This window comes from Neophocaena asiaeorientalis, unplaced genomic scaffold (genome assembly GCF_003031525.2).
Source record: "Neophocaena asiaeorientalis asiaeorientalis breed wild unplaced genomic scaffold, Neophocaena_asiaeorientalis_V1.1 scaffold391, whole genome shotgun sequence".
NCBI lineage: Eukaryota > Metazoa > Chordata > Mammalia > Artiodactyla > Phocoenidae > Neophocaena > Neophocaena asiaeorientalis.
The window spans coordinates 529,243-548,886 of record NW_020174056.1 but is presented as its reverse complement, the minus strand read 5'-3'; the positions used below and the strand labels follow the sequence as shown (position 1 = coordinate 548,886).

General features: G+C 39.0%; 1 protein-coding gene across 2 annotated transcripts in view; it reads left to right on the top strand.

Moving 5' to 3' along the window:
- The window catches only part of UNC13C (unc-13 homolog C), a 580,525-nt gene that overhangs the window by 206,813 nt on the left and 354,068 nt on the right, over positions 1-19,644 (top strand). For both annotated transcript variants that reach the window (XM_024754347.1, XM_024754348.1), the window contains 2 exons: positions 351-422; positions 13,180-13,399. In XM_024754347.1, the coding sequence (XP_024610115.1) occupies positions 351-422; positions 13,180-13,399 (292 nt within the window). The remainder of the gene's footprint in view (positions 1-350; positions 423-13,179; positions 13,400-19,644) is intronic.

Sequence of the window (19,644 nt, the reverse complement as noted above, 5' to 3'; positions counted from 1 at the left end):
TGGTTATGTTTTATGAAGGAATGTGATTATGATTGTCTTGGGGAAAAACAATGTTTTAGGAGCCTCTTGCTAGCCTAGAAACCTTGGGCTGCAAGCCTGCTTTGCTGGGCCTCAGGTTTATCATCTGTAAAATGTAGAGGCTAGGTTTGATGATCTAAAGGGACTTTTTCAGCTTTAGTGTCCTATGATTCCACATTCTGGATGAACTGGCTGACTGCTGAAAATGGTAGGTCCTTATTGACCAAAGTGTGAATAGTGATAGTCTGTACTTTTACACTTTCACCTTCTGCTGAGTAATAGGTACATAGCAGTCACCTCATAATTCTGTGTTTTTTTGGTTTTATTTTAAGACCCTGGCTGCCCGGAAATCTGGACTCTCCCTGGCTATGGTGATTAGGACATCTCTAAATAATGAGGAATTGGTAGGTGCAGAGTCAGTTACTAACTATGCATTGATCATGGTCTGGGGAAAAGCATTCTACCTGGGCTGCTTGTTTATTATGTTCATTCCAGAGTTCTAGGGATCATTGGGAACATGGGGAAAGTCTGACCCTAAACAAAGTTTCTCAGGGCCTCAGCTGCACGATCGTACAAATTATCCTGTGCTGCTCAAGTATGCACGCACCTTCCCATCTTTACAAATGCGATTGCATCCTAACACAGTTTGTCACTGTCCACCTAAAAAAATCCTGCTAAGTTTTTACATAGTTCACGTTTTGCTTCCTTTTGGAGGCTTTCCCAAACACCCTCCTCCCCTTCTGGCTCAATTATTAGTTTCTTCCACTGGGCTTTTCTAGCATTTAATCATGACCTCCATAGTATAGTATGGTATAGCATGGTTAAGAGTGAAGCCTGCTTGGGGTGATTCCCATCTGTGCCACTAAATTAGCATTGTTATGTCTGGTAAGTTATGTAACTTCTCTGAGCCTGAGTTCTTTCATGTGTATAGTGAGGTGATAATAATACAGAAGATTAAGGGAGTGGATGAATATTTAACCTGCTTACACAGCCTAGGGTACAGTAAACAATAAATACAAGCTGGTATTCTTATTATTTTTGTTACTACAGTTTGATTATTTTGCATAAGCCTTTCCTTTTAGACTCCATGAAGGTAGCACTATATCCTGTTTGTCGTTCTTGTTAAATATTTTCATCCCTATTGCTTAGTACACTGTCTGACATAAGATAGAAGCTTTGTCAATTCTTGTTGAATGAAAGAACCAGCATGATTAGAAGGTACAAGTAGGTCAGGGATTCTTGAATTTGGTTCATTAGAATCACCTGGGGGAGCTTTAAACCATACTTATGTCTGAGTCTCACTCCCCTGATTCTGATTTAATTGGCTTCCAGTATAGCTTGGATAGAAGAGGTTTGTTTTGTTTTTGTTTAAACTTCCAGGTGATTCCAATGAGCAGTGGGTGTTGTGCCATGGTAACTGCATCCTGCACAGCCACTCTGCTGGGGCTTTTTAAAAAATAATTAATTTTTATGGCTGCATCGGGTCTTAGTTGCCGCCCTTGGGATCTTCTTTGAGGCACGCAGGATCTTTTCGTTGTGGTGCATGGGCTTCTCTCTAGTTGTGGTGTTTGGGTTTTCTCTTCTCTAGTTGTGGCACGCAGGCTCTAGAGCATGTGGGTTCTGTAGTTGTGGCACGCGGGCTTAGTTGCCCTGCGGCCTGTGGGATCTTAGTTCCCTGAGCAGGGATCGAACTTGTGTCCCCTGCATTGCAAGACAGATTCTTTACCACTGGACCACCAGGAAAGTCCCTTTGCTGGGGCTTTTATCCAAGACAATTTATCTGTGCCCTCCTTTATTGCAACTATGTACTCTACCTCCCCCAATTTTAGAGACTTTGTCATTTTTAGAGAATAAAAATGTGGCCACTATTATTACTTGTTTTAAATTTCTATACACTTGCCATTTAAACACCATTATTTATATTTTTCATTCTCTTCTTCCTGTCATTGTCATTTTCCACCCAAAGCCAACCTTTCCTAGGTGTCTATCAGCAAGCCGCCCTCCCCAACCCAGTCACCCCTTAAGTACTACATCAGCAATAGTACATGTCCCTTTGGATATCTGGGTGCTACAGCAAGTTCAGAACATTTTTTATTGTGCCATAGGATTTTAAAAATATGGCTGCTTTCCCGGGGGCTTATTCTTATCTGCTGGGTTTATGACGCCATGTAATATTTTCACTATAGTTTGGGTACGAAAGAAAGTAAACATTCTCTGGTATATGAGAAAGCTTCATATTGCTTGCTGAATCTCAAAGTATCCAGTCTTTTGCTTTTGAGGAAATAATCAAGGAAATAATCAAGATGGAAGGTTTTTATTGATAGACTCCTAGACTGTTCCTTTCTTATATTTTAAAATTTGCTATTTGGTTTAATGCACAAATACTCATTCCTATGAAAAGTGAAGAGGAAAGCGACAGATATTAGAGGAATGCTGCTACATTTTCTGAGGCTCTGACAGAGACCGCACCCTCACTTCATAGTTAAATTAGCTATTGATCTACTGTTCCTTTACTTAAACATATCACTTTGCTTCTTTAGTTTCAGAAGACCTATGTAGAAGATATTTCTGTGTGGGTGTTGAGTGAATGAACAGAGTCCATCATGAGCTCCCTCTAAAACTCATAGAGCCCGAGCCCTGGGGCCCATGTCTCAAAAAGCAAATGAAATATGACTTCTGTACAACAGGCATATTAAATGCCACTCTTGACAAGCTGTCACATTAAGTCATTACATGGGCAACTAACATAAATGCTGGAGCAAATACTTTCCACTTCCCAGTTTGTGAGTCCCAGGCACCCTCAATGTGAAGCATGAAATACTTGCCTTTACATGAAGAAAAAAGGCTTGGCCATGTGGAAAATGGTAGCCCTTCTATTTGAATTAAAGAGATGTGCGGTAAAAAGCTCAGTCATCTCTTCCAAGGAAGGAAAGGGCTATAAAGTCTGATGCAAGATGACAGTGGGTCAGCCAGCACCACCTCCACTGACACACTGTTGGCGGTGGGCAAAGTATTGCCAGGCGCCCCGTCCATCACCAATTCCCAGTCACCACAGGGAGCTACTGGGACTGATTGGGAATCTCCGTCTAATCAGCCCTTAAGTACTACAGCTTTGAAATATTCCCACCTGGTTTAATAGCACCAGACAGGATAACAATCTAGTATCCATATACCACAACAATAATCCGCCTGGCACTACACTGCCCAGCTTTGCACTTGCTTTCTCAGTGGTAGTTTCCTAGGTTTAGAGCCAAGAGTAGCACAGTCACAGTAAATCCATTCACTATTTCCACAAATATTAATTGACTGTCTTCTGTATTTCAGGCATTGTTTCAGATTTTGGAAATAAAGCAGAGAACAACTCATTTAAAAATCCCTGCTGTCATGATGCTTATAGTGAGAGAGGAGCTGAGATACCCTGTTCTGTACCCACTGTTGCTATAGTTCATAATGGAAGCTTTTGGTAGGCAGGGGTATTTAGACTAAGACAGGCTTAGAGGATGGTTATGAGAAACTCAGGTAGAGTGAGGAATCCAGATCACCAAGACTAAAAGAGATTCTAGAACACTGTTTGTTCTATCTGGGTTGATGTCCATGTTTAGGAGGCTGGCCTAAGGGCAGGCTTATAGGGAGTGTCAATTCTCATAAAGGGTTGATTTGTCTAGGAGGATAGAGGTCCTTCTTCCAATAACAGGATTCAGGCCAAAGAAAAGACACTGGCAAGAATTAGGTGTGGGGATAAACAGGATATCAGAGCTGGGTCCTATTCCTGGCATGACCTAGAAAGAAACATGGAAGGAGGAAGCAGGTCAGAACACCTGTCTGGTGCCTGGGGTTCAATCTGGAAGTTGCAGGCTCAGTTCACCCAGGGATTCCGGACTCCCGCTCAGGAACAGGAATCCTTTCATACCACGTGAACAAGTATTGAAGTGATATGGCCTGAATTTGAATCTCAGCTCCACCTCTTAGTACCTTTGAGAACTCATTTCTTACCAATATGCTTTGTCTCCCTTGAGACTTGTTTATCTCATCGTTAGATTAATGTAATAATACTTCTCTCACAATGAGAGAGAATTAAAGAAATGTCTTGCCAGGCACAGCAGTGGCAGTCAGGGCAGTGGAACAGGGGCTTAGGATGAAGTATCCAGAATACCTGCTAAGCCCAGTGCCTCCATGTCACCTTTGCAACTGAGGGGCAGATTGCAGGGAGTACTGATAGGGGAGTCATCAGCAATGACACCAAATATACAGATTATCTCTTGTTTACAAGTAGTATTGCTATTGGGGCTGCTGCTTTCCTTCTTTAAGAGAAGGAAATCATGGTCCTTGGCTTGAGAAAAATGTTGGTCCAAGTCCACCATTTACTAGCTGAGGGAATTTACGCAAGTTACTGAAATTTTCTTGGCCTCAGTTTTCTCATATGTTTGCTAATTATGTAAGATTTTTGCACCTATATTCATTAGTAAAATGGCCTATGGTTTACCATGTCTTTGAACAATTGTGGCATCAAGAATAAACGAATTTTATAAAATAAGTAGGGAAGCTTTCCTTTTCCACTTCTCTGGGGTGATATGCATAAAGTAAGTGTTGCTAACCTTGAAAGACTGACAAAACTTGCCTCTAAAACCGTATTGTACGTTTTTTTGTTTTTGATTTTTTAGGGTGGTTATATGACTGCTAAATCAATTTATGTAGTACAACAATTCTATCCATGTTATTTAAACATTTGTTCTTGAGTCAGTTTTAATCATTTATATTTTTTCCAGGAAGTTATCCTTTTTTCTAAATTTGCAAACTTAATACCATCAAATTGTTCATATAATTGTATCATTTATAAAAGCTTGTGCTGTTTTCATCTTATTTATTTGTATCTTTTCCTCTCTTTTATAGAGTCAGTACTACAAGAGATTCTCTGGCATTTCTTTTGTTGACTCCATATTTTGTTTCTTTGTTTTATATTTCATTTATTTCTGCTCTTACTCATCTTCTACTTTTTATATTTTCCCTGAAGCTATTTTTCTAACTTACTAAGTTGAATATGTAGTCTGTTAATTTTTATTGTTGCTATTAACTAGTGCATACACACAAAATAATATCTACAACATAAATGAAGGGAGTAAATAACAGTACAAACACCTTATATCCATCATTCAGCTTTAAAAAGAGAATATTTCCATCCCTTGTGTATTCCTTCTTCATTTTCTTCCTCCTTCTAAACTTCAGAGATTTCGTGTCTATCATTTTGTTGCTTCTGTTTATATTTTTACCACACTTGTATAACCTAATTTTCTTTTTGTCTTTTCTACCAAATACATTTTAAACTATTCATTTTCCTCTCAGCACACTTTAGCTGCATCATACAAGTTTTGATATATAGTGCTTTTATTGTTGTTGAGATAGAATTATTTCCTAAATTGTCCAGTGATTAATATTTTGACTCATCAGTTATTTAGAAAGTATATTCATTAATCTTCCAAAGATAAGGGCTTTATTTTTGTTACTGTATCGTGTTCAGAGGACGTGGACTGTATTTTCAGTCTTTAGTATTTAATTGAAAATTGCTTTATGGCTTAGTACATGATCAGCACTGTAGATATCCCATATGAGCCTTTTCTGTTCAGTACATAAGTTTTGGGACTTCTATATCCCTGATAAATTGTTTCTTTCAACTTTTGGTAGCAATCCTGTTAATTTCTTGCATGTTTTTTCCTTAAACATATTCTATGTGATATTAATACAGCTCACTGAAGTAATTAGGTTAATATCTTCCTTGATAGAACCTTTTCTGGCCCTTCCTTTAAATCTTAATGTGTTTTATGCATATCTCATAAAAACAGATAGCTTAGTTTTAAAATTCAATCTCAGAATTTGTCTTTTTATGGTTGGCTTCAGTTTACATTTATTATAATAAATTTGAGCTTAGTTCTCTTATTATTTATTTATTTATTTATTTATTTATTTTGTGGTACGCGGGCCTCTCCCTGTTGTGGCCTCTCCCGTTGCGGAGCACAGGCTCCGGACGCGCAGGCTCAGCGGCCATGGCTCACGGGCCCAGCCGCTCCGTGGCATGTGGGATCTTCCCGGACCGGGGCACGAACCCGTGTCCCCTGCATCGGCAGGCGGACTCTCAACCACTGCGCCACCAGGGAAGCCCAGTTCTCTTATTTTTAAACGTTTAATTAAAATACTTTTCAAATTTTAAAGTTGATCAGTAATTCTGTCCTGAAAAAATATATAAAGATCTGAAAATGCTTAGTCTCTGATTACTACCCTCAATGCCCACATTAGGTAGAAGTCAAGTCTAAATGCCCTATCTGAAAATGGTCTGAAAACCCAAAGATCCAAGCCCATGGAGTTTAACTGGATCCCAAACATACTTCTTAGGTTTCCACAGAACCTGCTTTTTTAAATCTGTCATTAAGTCCCATTTATTTATTTATGTATTTAGATGCCTGGGGAATCTTTCTTTGCAGCCCTCCTACATAGTAAAATGTTTTTTTCCCAACACTTACCTAGTGGGCTATATCAACTTCATTTGCCAGGTTTCCAGATCAGTTTTCCAATAAACAAAATGAATATACTAATATTTCTAGAGGATTTGGAGGGGAATCAAATGAGATAACAAATAGCACTTCAGCCATTTTGGATGCATAAATATTAGTTACTATTTTTATGATTGTCTACTTTCACTACACAGCTTTACATAGCTACACGATTGACTTTCTTGGTTTTACGAGAGAACAATAGAATGGGTTCCCTTTAAGAGGGAGGGTCACCCTTTTCCCTCTCTTCCTTTTATAATATCCTAACCCTTCTTCCTGTTCTTTCATGGCCTCTGTCAGAAGATTTATAAGAACTCAGTCTCTGCCCCGACTGGTAAGAATTTGACTTTCCAGATTAAAATGCCTAAAGTTTCTCCCAGTGGAGAAATTCAAATTATTTTTGGCCGCTTATATTTAATAAGTTACTCATCTCATACCACCTTCTTTATTTGTATATATATATTTTTTCATTGAAAGTTTGAATTGGAGAAAAAGTGATACTTATATAGTACATGACAAATTTACCCTAATTTGTTATCAGATCAAGTTCCATGTCATGTATTGGCATGGAACCATATTGTACTTCAGACTGTATATACTATATTGTCCTCTCCTTAAATTATTGAACCATCTATTTTATCACTGTTCTACCCTCTTTATTTGGACTCAGTCCATAAGTTACTTAGGTCACTGGTAATTAGTACATGTTATCAAACAATATAAGTAAAAACAAATTACTTACAGTCTTCCATGTATAGGCACATAACTTTTAGTCTCTGTTAGCACTTTCTGTGACAAAAAATTTTACCCAAGTAATTTTAGCTTCTACAGTCAGTCTTATGTAATGATTAGTCTAATGAGTAAATCAGTCATGAAATGATGTCTGTTTTTATACTCAGGAACATATTCTACCATTGTTCTGTCCTAATGCTCATGACCAATTTCAAAGGTCACATTGTCCCTAATCTTTGCTCTGCAAATCTTTCTGATGCTTTTGTCCAGAAATAGCAAAAGGATACTTAGAGGACAGTAAGTAGATTTCTAAAATCATGCATCAACTATGTGAAATACGCTTGAAAAAAAGAAGCATACTTTTTCCCCTGGAATTATCTAAATGTGATTGTTTTCCAGTATAGGAAAGAGATGGTTTACGTAGTTCTATGAGGGAAGCCCACAGGATGCAGAGAAAAATAGAACTTCATTAGTTAAGTTGCTGGTTAACATAGGAGAGGGAAAAGGAGAAAAGGTATGTGGCAAATGGAGACAGTCAAGCTTTGTTCCTGTTATAAGTGTTAACAGTTTGTAGATTGGAATTTTGGTGGTCCAAAGACACTGGTAATTGTTCCCTGAAGGAGGCTTGATTGCTTTATTTCTCTGACTCATTTTCATTTCCCCATGTAGTTATCAATAGAAAAGGCAATTCATTCCCTGTCCTAATTGTTCAAAAAGCGATATATTAGGGCAACTCACTTTAAATTCCAGTTTCTCAGAGCAGGAATTTTTAACAAAATCTTTGTCTAAAATATGAGCATCCTCCTCTTTGGAGTCCAAAGGTCGTACCTGGCTACTAAGTCTTACCTGAGTGAAAGCAGAGTAATCATTTCTACAGATTAAAGCAGTGTTGAAACAATAAAAATTGCCTTACTTTCTGGAATCACACTAGTAATATAAAAATAATGTTTATTGTTCTTTACTTCATTGCAAAAGCTTGATATCATGGCTATAAATAGAAAAATTACTGGAAGAACATGCATCAAACCGTACCTAACTTTGAAAAATTAAATTATTTTTTATTTTAATGCTTGTTTGGGTTTATAAATTACTCTTTCAGTGAGCATACATTTTATTATGATCAGAACATACATACATTTTAGCAAATAATGTATGTTTGTTGCAGAAGATTTGAAAAGTTTAGGAACACTTAAAATAGATTAGCAGGAAGTCTCCCAAATTGCTGAATCCACTCTGTCCTTCAGTCCTAATTCCAGTAATTGAGCTCTGCTTGTTCTTCAGACCACCTTCTCCATATGTCTAGTTCCTTGTTTACCTAGGCCAGAGACCCTCTCTTGATAACCTAACCACTTCCCATCCTTTCACATCAGCTCAGATCCTATTAGCTACACTCTATTATCTTTCTACCTTCTCTAAGTACATATGTGTATGTATGAAAGTGTGTGTGTATATATATTTTCTCTTCCCTTTAGTCCAACTCTCAAAGGTCAGTTACAGGCTTCCATTTCCCATCGTACATGGCTAATTTGACTGTTTCCCCTTGTTTTCTTCTGCTTTGTTTTTATTCAGTGCCCAGTATCCTATCTTTTGCCTTATTCCACAAAAACTCCACACTATGTCCTTATAATCTTGTTTGATCCGGTCTTACCTTGCTGCTAATCTTTCCCCCAGTATGCAGTATTCCCCTGAGACATGAGTCCCTTCTTATCAGATGTATTTTTCATGCTTTCCTTAGCCGTTCATTTCCTCAGTTTCTAAAGTGACCATCATTCCATCTTAGGCTTTGTTGGAATAAGAAATGTTTTCATAAGCCATTTATTTTATTTTATTTATTTTTTAAACATCTTTATTGGAGTATAATTGTTTTACAATAGTGTGTTAGTTTCTTCTTTATAACAAACTGAATCAGCTATACATATACATATACCTGCATATCTCCTCCTTCTTGTGTCTCCCTCCCACCCTCCCTATCCCACCCCTCTAGGTGGTCACGGAGCACGGAGCTGATATCCCTGTGCTATGTGGCTGCTTCCCACTAGCTATCTGTTTTACATTTGGTAGTATATATAAGTCCATTCCACTCTCTCACTTCGTCTCAGCTTACCCTTCCCCCCTCCCCATGTCCTCAAGTCCATTCTCTACATCTGCATCTTTATTCCTGTCCTGCCCCTAGGTTCTTCAGAACCGTATTTTTTTTAGATTCCATACATATGTATTAGCATACAGTATTTGTTCTTCTCTTTCTGACTTACTTCACTCTGTATGACAGACTCAAGTTCTTGATTACTGTAGCTTTGTAGTATAGTCTGAAGTCTGGGAGCCTGATTCCTCCAGCTCCGTTTTTCTTTGTCAAGATTGCTTTGGCTGTTTGGGGCCTTTTGTGTTTCCATACAAATTGTGAAATTTTTGTTCTAGTTCTGTGAAAAATGCCATTGGTAGTTTGATAAGGATTGCATTGACTCTGTAGATTGCTTTGGGTAGTATAGTCATTTTCACAATGTTATTTCTTCCAGTCTAAGAACACAGTATATCTCTTCATCTGTTTGTATCATCTTTAATTTCTTTCGTCAGTGTCTCATAGTTTTCTGCATACAGCTCTTTTGTCTCCTAAGGTAGGTTTATTCCTAGGTATTTTATTCTTTTTGTTGCAATGGTAAATGGGAGTGTTTCCTTGATTTCTCTTTAGCCATTTATTTTAGAGTACTTTTCAAGCTTTGGTAAACACGTGCCCATATCCCCAAAACTCAAGAATGAAAAAACTCATAATCACTTTTTTGAGACTGGGGATATGTACCCTGTAGTGAATTACCTAGTGTTTTTCTCCAGCTTCTACAGCTTTCACATGTTATGGTTTATTCTAATGCCCCATTCAGTTGATTTTCAATGTGCTGTCTAGTAAATTTTCCATGTTTTTTCTTTTTGAAATTAGCTTCACTTCCTCTTTTCATGAAGTGGACCATCCCTCTTTAACCAAACCAAACCAAACATTTCAATGAGACCTTCTCAGCTGTCTTTCACTTGCCTTCCTTCAGACTATTTATTATTTTTGTTTTGTGGTACGTGGGCCTCTCACTGTTGTGGCCTCTCCCGTTGCGGAGCACAGGCTCCGGAGATGCAGGCTCAGTGGCCATGGCTCACGGACCCAGCCGCTCCACGGCATGTGGGATCTTCCCAGACCGGGGCACAAACCCATGTCCCCTGCATCGGCAGGCGGGCTCTCAACCACTGCGCCACCAGGGAAGCCCTCCTTTAGCCTATTTAATATTTTTTAGCAAGTGGTCCTTATATTTATTACTCCTACTATAGCCTAAGGATTTAGAGCACTGACTATATGTCACTTGAATTCAATAAAATGAAAATGAACATAGGGAATTACAGTGTGTTCATCATCAAATTTAAATTACACAGATGAATTCATGTTCAAAATCAACCCTTTGCCCAGCTCTGCTTTCTAAATTAATATGTATTTCTCACTTGCATTCAGTAGCAGATTGTTCTGTTCCCACCCAGTGTTCCAATGAGTTAGAATTGTTGTTTTCCCCTACTAAGGCAACAAATGATGCGATCGCAAATATACCTAAAGTCCATTCTTATTTTTTTGGCTCAACCAAAATTTTTGTATTACACTCACACACACACCACATATACACATTACACGGTCCTCCAGCCCCTCAGCTCAGCTAGAACATGAAACTGTCAATGGAGAGCTGATTGTAAATCTGTTATGCCAAGAATCATTCAAGTCACTTTGATGATATTGAATATCACTCTGCTAGGCAGTAAATGGGAAGCAAAGATGCATAATACATCTGATTCTAAAAGAACTCTTAACAGTTCTTTTCAAGACAAGGCATCTTCATTAGGGAATGAAGCCAAGAGATTTATTGGCTCAGACTATCTTTATTGAAAAGTGATGGATCCACTCGTTTTGTCGATACAAACCCTAACACAGGGGTCCTCTACTTGAGAACTTCCCATATTTTCAACCTACTGTTGCTCTGTAGACTCACTTGAAATATAAAGAGCTTTGCCCAGCCCCTCATGGAGTAGCAAGTCTGCATCTTGCTGTTCAAAAGCTAGAAAATTTTTTTAGTAATGCTTAACTCCCTGGTAGGGAACCTCCTTCCACCATTAACAAACATATTCTGGGAAAATACATAATGAGGGGAATGTATTAATAAAGGGAAATATGCTGTTGCCATACTATGGATTTGAAAAATAATGACAAGTTCGCCATTTCAACACTGTGGGAAGACATTCTGAAATGAGATTTAAGGATGTTTAATGCAAAATACAAGTGCTTCCTTTTTAGCATTGCTTATCAGCTAGACTCCTACAGGATTTATGTAAATAACCATTTATTATGCGTCAGGTAGTTGTGGGAAGTTATTTGTAATTGTAACTTCAGAGAGTGCTAGTCTTTCTACCAGGACGTCACCTGCATAGTGGGATATGACAATCAAATGGACAGACACATCCAAACAAATCTCCACTATCAACACTAGTACTTAGTCTTTTTTTTTGGTTTTTTTTTTTTTGTGGTACGCGGGCCTCCCACTGTTGTGGCCTCTCCCGTTGTGGAGCACAGGCTCCGGACGCGCAGGCTCAGCAGCCATGGCTTACGGGCCCAGCCGCTCCGCGGCATGTGGGATCTTCCCGGACCGGGGCACGAACCCGTGTCCCCTGCATCGGCAGGCGGACTCTCAACCACTGCGCCACCAGGGAAAGCCCATACTTAGTATTTTCTTAGTGTTTGAAGTCTATGGACTATATTTGTTACCATCTCACTGTTTGATCTTCAACATAATACGGTAGATAGGTAGTACAGGAAAGTGAGGATTAGAGAGTTTAAGTCTCTTCCTAGATCACAAGACTCTTAAGTAACAGACATTCATTAATTTCATACACAAAAAATGTGTTGTACCTTTACTATGCCCAAGGACAATGATAGGCACTGTTTAGGCACTAGAGAAATAGGGAAGAGTGCTCCTGCCTACTGAAACCCATTTCATATGTCACATGATGGGGCCTGTGCTCGTGAACTCAGGCCTCCTGGCTCCTCGTTCAGTGCTCACTCTACCAACAGCTTCCATGTGCTATTAAATATTACCTCCCTTTAAAATATAAAGCACCATGGGAGAGTGCCACATTTAACCTTTATCTACTACTAGGGCTTTCTTATCAATTCGTTGATGAGCTCTTTCCTAAGGAATAGGTGATGAAAGCAGTTCCCTGTGGAAAGATCTATAGAAGAAGTGTACTTTGGGACTGGGGAGGGATGTAGTGTTAGAGAGGGTATAGAATCCGGGAGATGAGGCCTAGGTAGAATATAAAAGAGGGGAGGGAGTGTTTCTAGAGGGTTAAAATCAGCATTGAGAATATTTTCCATTACTTCATCATTTTACCAACCACCAGAAGAACCAATTTAGACCAAGGATAGTAATATAAATTCCTTTTTTTTTTTTGAATTGTTTCCTGAACACCTATCTCAAGCCAGAGACTAGGTTAGGCTCTGAGGATTGATCCAGCAGTGAGCAGTATGTTATCATCCTTGCCCTCGTGGAGTTCACAGGATAGAGGGACATAGTCACTATCAAGCAGCAAGAGCTCTGTGCTGCCATGAAAGAAGCTTACACAGCAGGGAGCCCAGTCCAATATGAAGACTGGGGAGTTCTTTGTGTTCGAAGAACTGAATTGGGCCCTAGGACACTGAGCAAAGAATAAGTGTGCAGAGTTATTTTGATGACTGCCCTCACTTAAATCAATAATCAAGGGGTCCCCTCAAAATAGCGTTTTCAGGAAAAAGTTGTAAAATGGTTTGTTTTATCATGAAATTCTCCAGATCTACTAATGTGGCTCGTGTTGGTTACTTGTCTCATCTTCACAGAAAATACATGTCTTCAAGAAGACTTTGCAGGCACTGATCTACCCCATGTCCTCCACCACCCCACACAACTTTGAGGTCTGGACGGCTACGACACCTACCTACTGCTACGAGTGTGAAGGGCTCCTGTGGGGCATTGCCCGGCAAGGCATGAAGTGTTCAGAGTGCGGAGTGAAGTGCCACGAAAAGTGTCAGGACCTCCTGAACGCGGACTGTTTGCAGAGTGAGTATTCGGTTAGGTGAAGAGGCAGGTGTGCAGAGCTGGTCTTACCCTATGCATTTTCAGCTCTTGCTAATTCTCAACAAATCCTACTCACCCCGGCCTATTCATTCACACAAAGATATACATACTGCCCGCCAAGTCATGTAAATGATTGTGTCTTCCTACACTGTTGACCTTGGCACTTTCAGATTCCTCAGAATAACTACCTGGAGTTCAGTGGCACTCGGACCAAGTAGACAACTTCACAGTGACTTCCAATCTTTGTTCTCACTTTTATCTCATAATAGCCCCACGTGGTCAGTGGGAACATGTAAAGTCACATTCCTCAAACAGGGGTAAAGACACACCCCTGCGATGACAGCAACTGGAATTCTTTTCCAAGCCTACTTGACACCTGCCTTCTGCAGGCAAGAGCCATGCTCTTTTGCTGTCCCTGTGCAGCCCTTAGAATTGGGAGGTCTTGTATTGAAGTCAAAGACAAGTCTAACTTACCAGATATGTGACCCTGGGCAAGTTTTTCTAACTTTTCAGGGCTTCATTTTCTTCCACCAAATAAATAGGAATAATAAAATTATACCTCAGTGGGTTATTTCGAAAATTAAATGAAATAGTTGCTGCTAAGAGTCTGGCACATAGTAGATGCTCAATGAATATTAATCGCCTCTCCATTCTTTTACCTTTCTGAATAGGTACATGTCACTTTGACTTTCATGACAGGTTATCTTAAATTTTCCATTTCCAAAAGAAAATCCTTTATACTGGTACTTTAGATTAGGTCCTGAAATGCCAAAACATCATACTCTAAAATACATATTATTGGCTTTTCACTGCTGGATTTGTCTGCTGACCTTATATAACTAAAAAAGCACTGCTGAACAAATCTATTTAAACATGGATTTTCATTTTCAAATGATTTTTTTTACATCTAAATATTGTTCCCTTTCTTCATTCTTTATAGGAATGCAGTCATTGTAAGGTACATAGGTTGCCTGAAATTGAGGGAGGACAGAGGAAAATGTCAAAATAAAGATTAAATCAGAAATGCTGGCACAGCTGGCTCTTGCAGTAACAGTCACACATACTGTTCACTTTCCTCTACCTGATCAGTATTCTCCCTACACAGTCAGGTCAGCCTAAGACTGTTAATGGTAATGAATGTGTTTTTGAAAAAAATAGTGCCCCTTCTTTGAAAAATAAAAGGCATATTTAGGAATGAGTGCTTAGAAGAAGGCGGATTGACTCAGTATTACTCAGCCAATTTACTTGCAAAATCTCATAATACAATTAAAATTCAATCTACCTGTCTAAAAAGTGAATTGTGAACAGACATCTTAAGAAACAATCACATTAGGGCAGTGACATTTTGAGAAAACAGATAGGAAAAATATTGCCATCTAGAAACAAGTGGCTTGAGTCCCTTAAAGAAAAAAAAAATGATGCAGATAATACCTAAGAAATGAATTCATTCTTTAAGTCTTTCAGAGAAGAGAGATGCCACCCATTCATTAAACTTTAGAAACACTTTCGTAGTCTATTTCCATTTCTTGGTATTATTTGGTATTGGTTAAATACACTAGGTGAGCTTTGCGCTGAAGTTATTCATTAAAATGCCCATGTAAATTGGAAGAATCAAAAACAGTGCAGAAAAAATGAGGGTAGACATGTATGCCCCAGGAAAAGGATATTTTCCTTGATCACCCCTCCTTATTTTCCCCTAAAACCCATGTTCTCACCTTGAATGGAAAGAGGTGTTGCTAATACATGAATTCAACTTCACCGCTTGCCACAATAACTATCAATAAAATTTAAAGTTGTCCCTACAAAATCAGTGACATTTCCTTAAGAAATTTCTCTTTTCATTGCTTTAAGCAAGAAATTTGCAATGTGACACATTGTGTGAAATACTTCCATGTGTGCCAAAATTGAAAGAAAAGGAGAGAATAAAAAGAGAAATCAGAGTTGGAAAATACAGCTAATACTGCAACTTGTAAGCACAAGGAAGTTCTTTGATTTCCTTCTCCAAATGGTCATTCAATTTCTGTTTGAGCATCTACAGAGAAAATTTAACACGTTGGCAGGCAACTTAATTTATATTAGAAAATTCTAGCTTATAAAATAAAATTTGAACCAACTCTTGCCTTATAGCAAATTCTTTTCGTTAAGCCAAATCTTACCTTTGGAGAAAATATTTAATAAATTGACTTCTATCATATATGATAATTTTTCAAATACTTGAAGATAATAGTCTTTAGGTTTCTAGAACCCTCATTATTTTGCTAATTCTTCTCTGAAGAAATTGCAGTCTGTCAACATGCATACACACATACACTCAGAATAAAACAAAAGGAAAAATAAGTCTACATTTGGGTCTAATGACCTGTACAAAATAAAGGGTATTTAAAGTTACTTCAAATTAATTTGAGTTTGGTATTTCAGTCCAATCAAGTCTTGGGTCTGTGACTTACACACTTGCAGTCAAGGGAAATTAGACCAGGTGATAATATCCCACTCACTGTTCTAGTACCTCCATGCAGGTGCAGAGATGCATGGAAATAGGTTCTGCAAACAGCGTCATCTCAGCTCCTGTCTAGTGGATTCTACCTGGTGGTTTCTACACTTGACTGCCTTCCTGGCCTGAGGGTAACAGCTATGTGAAGTGGAAGGTAGGAGCAAAGGATAGCAAAGGAAAACAGCAATGCTTGAGAGAAGAGCACTGATCTGTCATACCCCTCCCTGTGCCAGGCCAGTAGTGGTGGGTAGTATTCACCTATTTTTCTTGAATTAACTCATTTTTGTCCTGTTATTTAAAATACATTTACTCTTTTTTGGAAATGGCATTTGGTGATGGAAGAATTGAAGCGCAGCTAATGGAGGAGCAGTTTCTGACCCTGAATGATATTCATGTAACCCATAAGGACCTTGCCAAAACAGTTACGGTGGCAGTTTTAAACTAGGAAAAAGTGAAAAAAAGTGTATGCTGGCTGGGTTGAGGTTGTATGCAGAGTGAGACATACGTAAAAAGAGAGATCACATATAAAATATTTTCCTTGATTATCATTTTACAGTAGAAAAGAGATAACTTCAAAATCAGAAAAATGTGCAAATAACCATGGAGCCTAACCCAACTGACTAGCACTTTCTTACACATCTCCAAAGAAGAAATCCCAGAGTCCCACTGAAAAAATATTCTGCCTAGTTTTAAGTCCTAACAGGAAATTTCAAGTATCCGCATAAAGAGAGAAAATATTTCATCAAGAGTTCAGGAAAGCAGCATCTTGTGAGATGTGCTATTTTGTTCTGTGTTTCCCACTGACATTATGTTAAGCTTAGACGCATTAATTATCAGCCATTGTGAATTCGTAACATTCACAAAATCTGGCTAGTGCACTCCTGCCTGCAAAGTAGATGCTGTTTTTTTTCGTATTTGTGCTACCACATTTGCAACCACACTGTCTTTTAAGACGGTCTGTTATTTGTATATGTTGAACAGCTATGGATGGGAGCGTTATTCTGGGCTTTCAGATCTAGAAAGAAAGTAATCAGTGTTGTCCCTGGACTCAGACATGTTTTCTAAAACTTAACTCAGGTGAATAGATGTAAACACATATGTTGGAAACTTTTGACGTTCTACTCTGTCAACAGCAATTATACAAAGTATGTTTATGTTATGAATATACTTAGGAAGCTTACAAATAGGATTTTGCGTGTCTACTGCTATAGGGTGGAGACCAGTCTTTGTTTCCCCATAATTTAGCACACATTTAAGCACAGCTAGCTGCATAATAAGTGTTGGGGAAGCAACAAATGAGGGCATGCGAACAGAATTAGAAATAGCATGAAATGGTTTAAAGATCATCCTTCCATAGAACCGTAGATCATTAAGGGAGCCTTTGAGATCAGTAGATTGGAGAACCCGATCTACTGCTTTTACTTAGTTCAGACAGTTCAGTATCTTGTCGAAAAGAATCAAATGGTAACATAGGTAGGGTTACAACTAAGGTCTCTGAACTCCCAGCCTAGTGATCTCTCCTAATTTATAAAGAAACATGCAAAGTGGACCCTAGGGGGAAAAATGGAAAGTTGTTAAATTTTATCTCCAGTGCTTTCCCCCCTCCCTGTCTTTTAGACATTCTGTGCTGTCCAGACCTTGGCTTCCCAGCGCTCCCGATCATGACTCCTCAAGGCCTCCCTCTATGACCAACCCAGCAAGCTCGGGGTATACGCTCTGTCCACCGTCTCCAATCACAATTCACTCACTACACTGACTTTTCAGCACTAAAGAGGAAATGATTTGATAAGTTAATTTGGATAAAAGTGGAATCAGTAGTTAAGTTAGCTTAGTACAATGGTCAGTTCCTTAACGCAAAGGAATAACCTTATAATGGAGCATTTTCAGGTTTTGGGATAGGGGACTCGGGGCACAAAAAGGGTGAGTATGCCTTACATAATGTCACAGACATATTCTATGTAACCTAAGCGAAGGCTACTTATCTATCTATATACATTTTTTTCATACTCCTGAACTACTTGAGAAAGATCTGGCTTCTAATCCTGTCACTAGTAGAGTTTTTTAAAACCTCTCTGAGCACCATTTTCCATATATGTGAAATTAATAATACCTGTCAATGCCCTTCAGCTAAAGACCACCAGGAACACACCTATGGTTTTAAAAGTTCAGTTTAGGGCTTCCCTGGTGGCGCGGTGGTTGGGAGTCCGCCTGCCGATGCAGGGGATGAGGGTTCGCGCCCCGGTGTGGGAGGGTCCCACATGCCATGGAGCGGCTGGGCCCGTGGGCCATGGCTGCTGGGCCTGCGCGTCCGGAGCCTGTGCTTAAAAAAAAAAAAAAAAAAAAAAAAAAAAAAAAAAAGTTCAGTTTATTCCCCATCACTTCATGGAGAATGCACAGCAGGGTGAACTACAGGGCATCTCAGTAAGAGGGCAGTAAAAAAGCAGAGCATTTCTCTTGATCGGGTTTGCCTTGAAGTGAGGACAATTCTGTGATTGTGTACATTAAAAAAAAAAATCTACGAGGAAAGCAGAGTGAGGCTAATAGCTGTACTTAGTAAAGAAGCAGTAGTCACTCATATTAGGAGAGGGATGTTTGGTATTTTGTGGTTACACGGTGACCTGGTTTTCATCTGTGCTTAGAAAAAATTATAGAGTGGCCTTGTTTGTCTTGCTTTAAGAGGGACCATGTGTGAGGATGGTGTCCTATGAGAGTCCTTATACCCAGCTGGAAAGCGTTACTGCCTAGTGGTGAGCGCCAGGCCAGCTTCCAGCCACAGTGTGAACCAGATGTGTCAGCTGAATTCACAGGTGTCAGAGGCTATTTTAAAAAAAGAGAAAAAGAAAGAAATCCTAAGTTTAATTGTTTCTTTGTTATCTTTTCTTTTTTTCTTTTTTTGAAAAAGATATGAAGAAATCTATGTAACTAACAGTGGTGAGACCAAAAAGATCTTTCCTCTTCCAATCTCTCCCTTGCTTCCTCCCTTTTTCTTTACATAGTAAAAATGTTTTTCAAGTTGCCCCCCCCCACCATTTTTACAATTAATTTGTTCCCTTAGAGCTTATAGATAGTTCTGGACTCTGAAATGACTGGAAAATCTTGAAGAAGTGAGTATCTAGGTAACACTCATGAGATGGAGTTTTGACAAAGAATTGTGAGAGTGTATTCCTGATTTTGTGGGGGGTGTTTGGCAGGCACGTTTCTAAACTTTTTCTAAAAGTTTGCATTTACTAAAAATAGGATGATCGAATCTGGTGGGGTTGATATAGTGGAAGCAGAGGAGAGGAAAGGTTGTTTTTCTTTGTTTGGGGCTGTAGGCTTACTGACAGTGAAGTCACTTTATAGAAGGTGGCAGTTCCTCCAAAGGAGGCTCCCTGCCCACATTCCCCACCTACAGGGGTGGGAGATGATGCTCTGCTAGATCTGTGCTCCTCCGGTTACCCGCCTGTTAATCATCAGTCCTTTGTTGTTTGTGAGAAATCGTGTGGAGTGTGCTGCTTTGATCTTACAAGAAAAAGGAGGCGGCTGTCTTGAAGACGGGGGAGTCTGGGGCTGTTCCTTGAAATATTGAAGGTATGTTAAAAGAGGAGGGTTAAGATTATCTTGGTTGTAAAGCAACTAAAGGGAAAGGGTAGCAAGCACGAACTACATGCCCACCTACATGATTTCATGGGAAAGAAAAGCAGAAGTGTCAAAAGCAGGTCCACCTACATGGTTTTACTGGTAAAAAAAAAAAAAA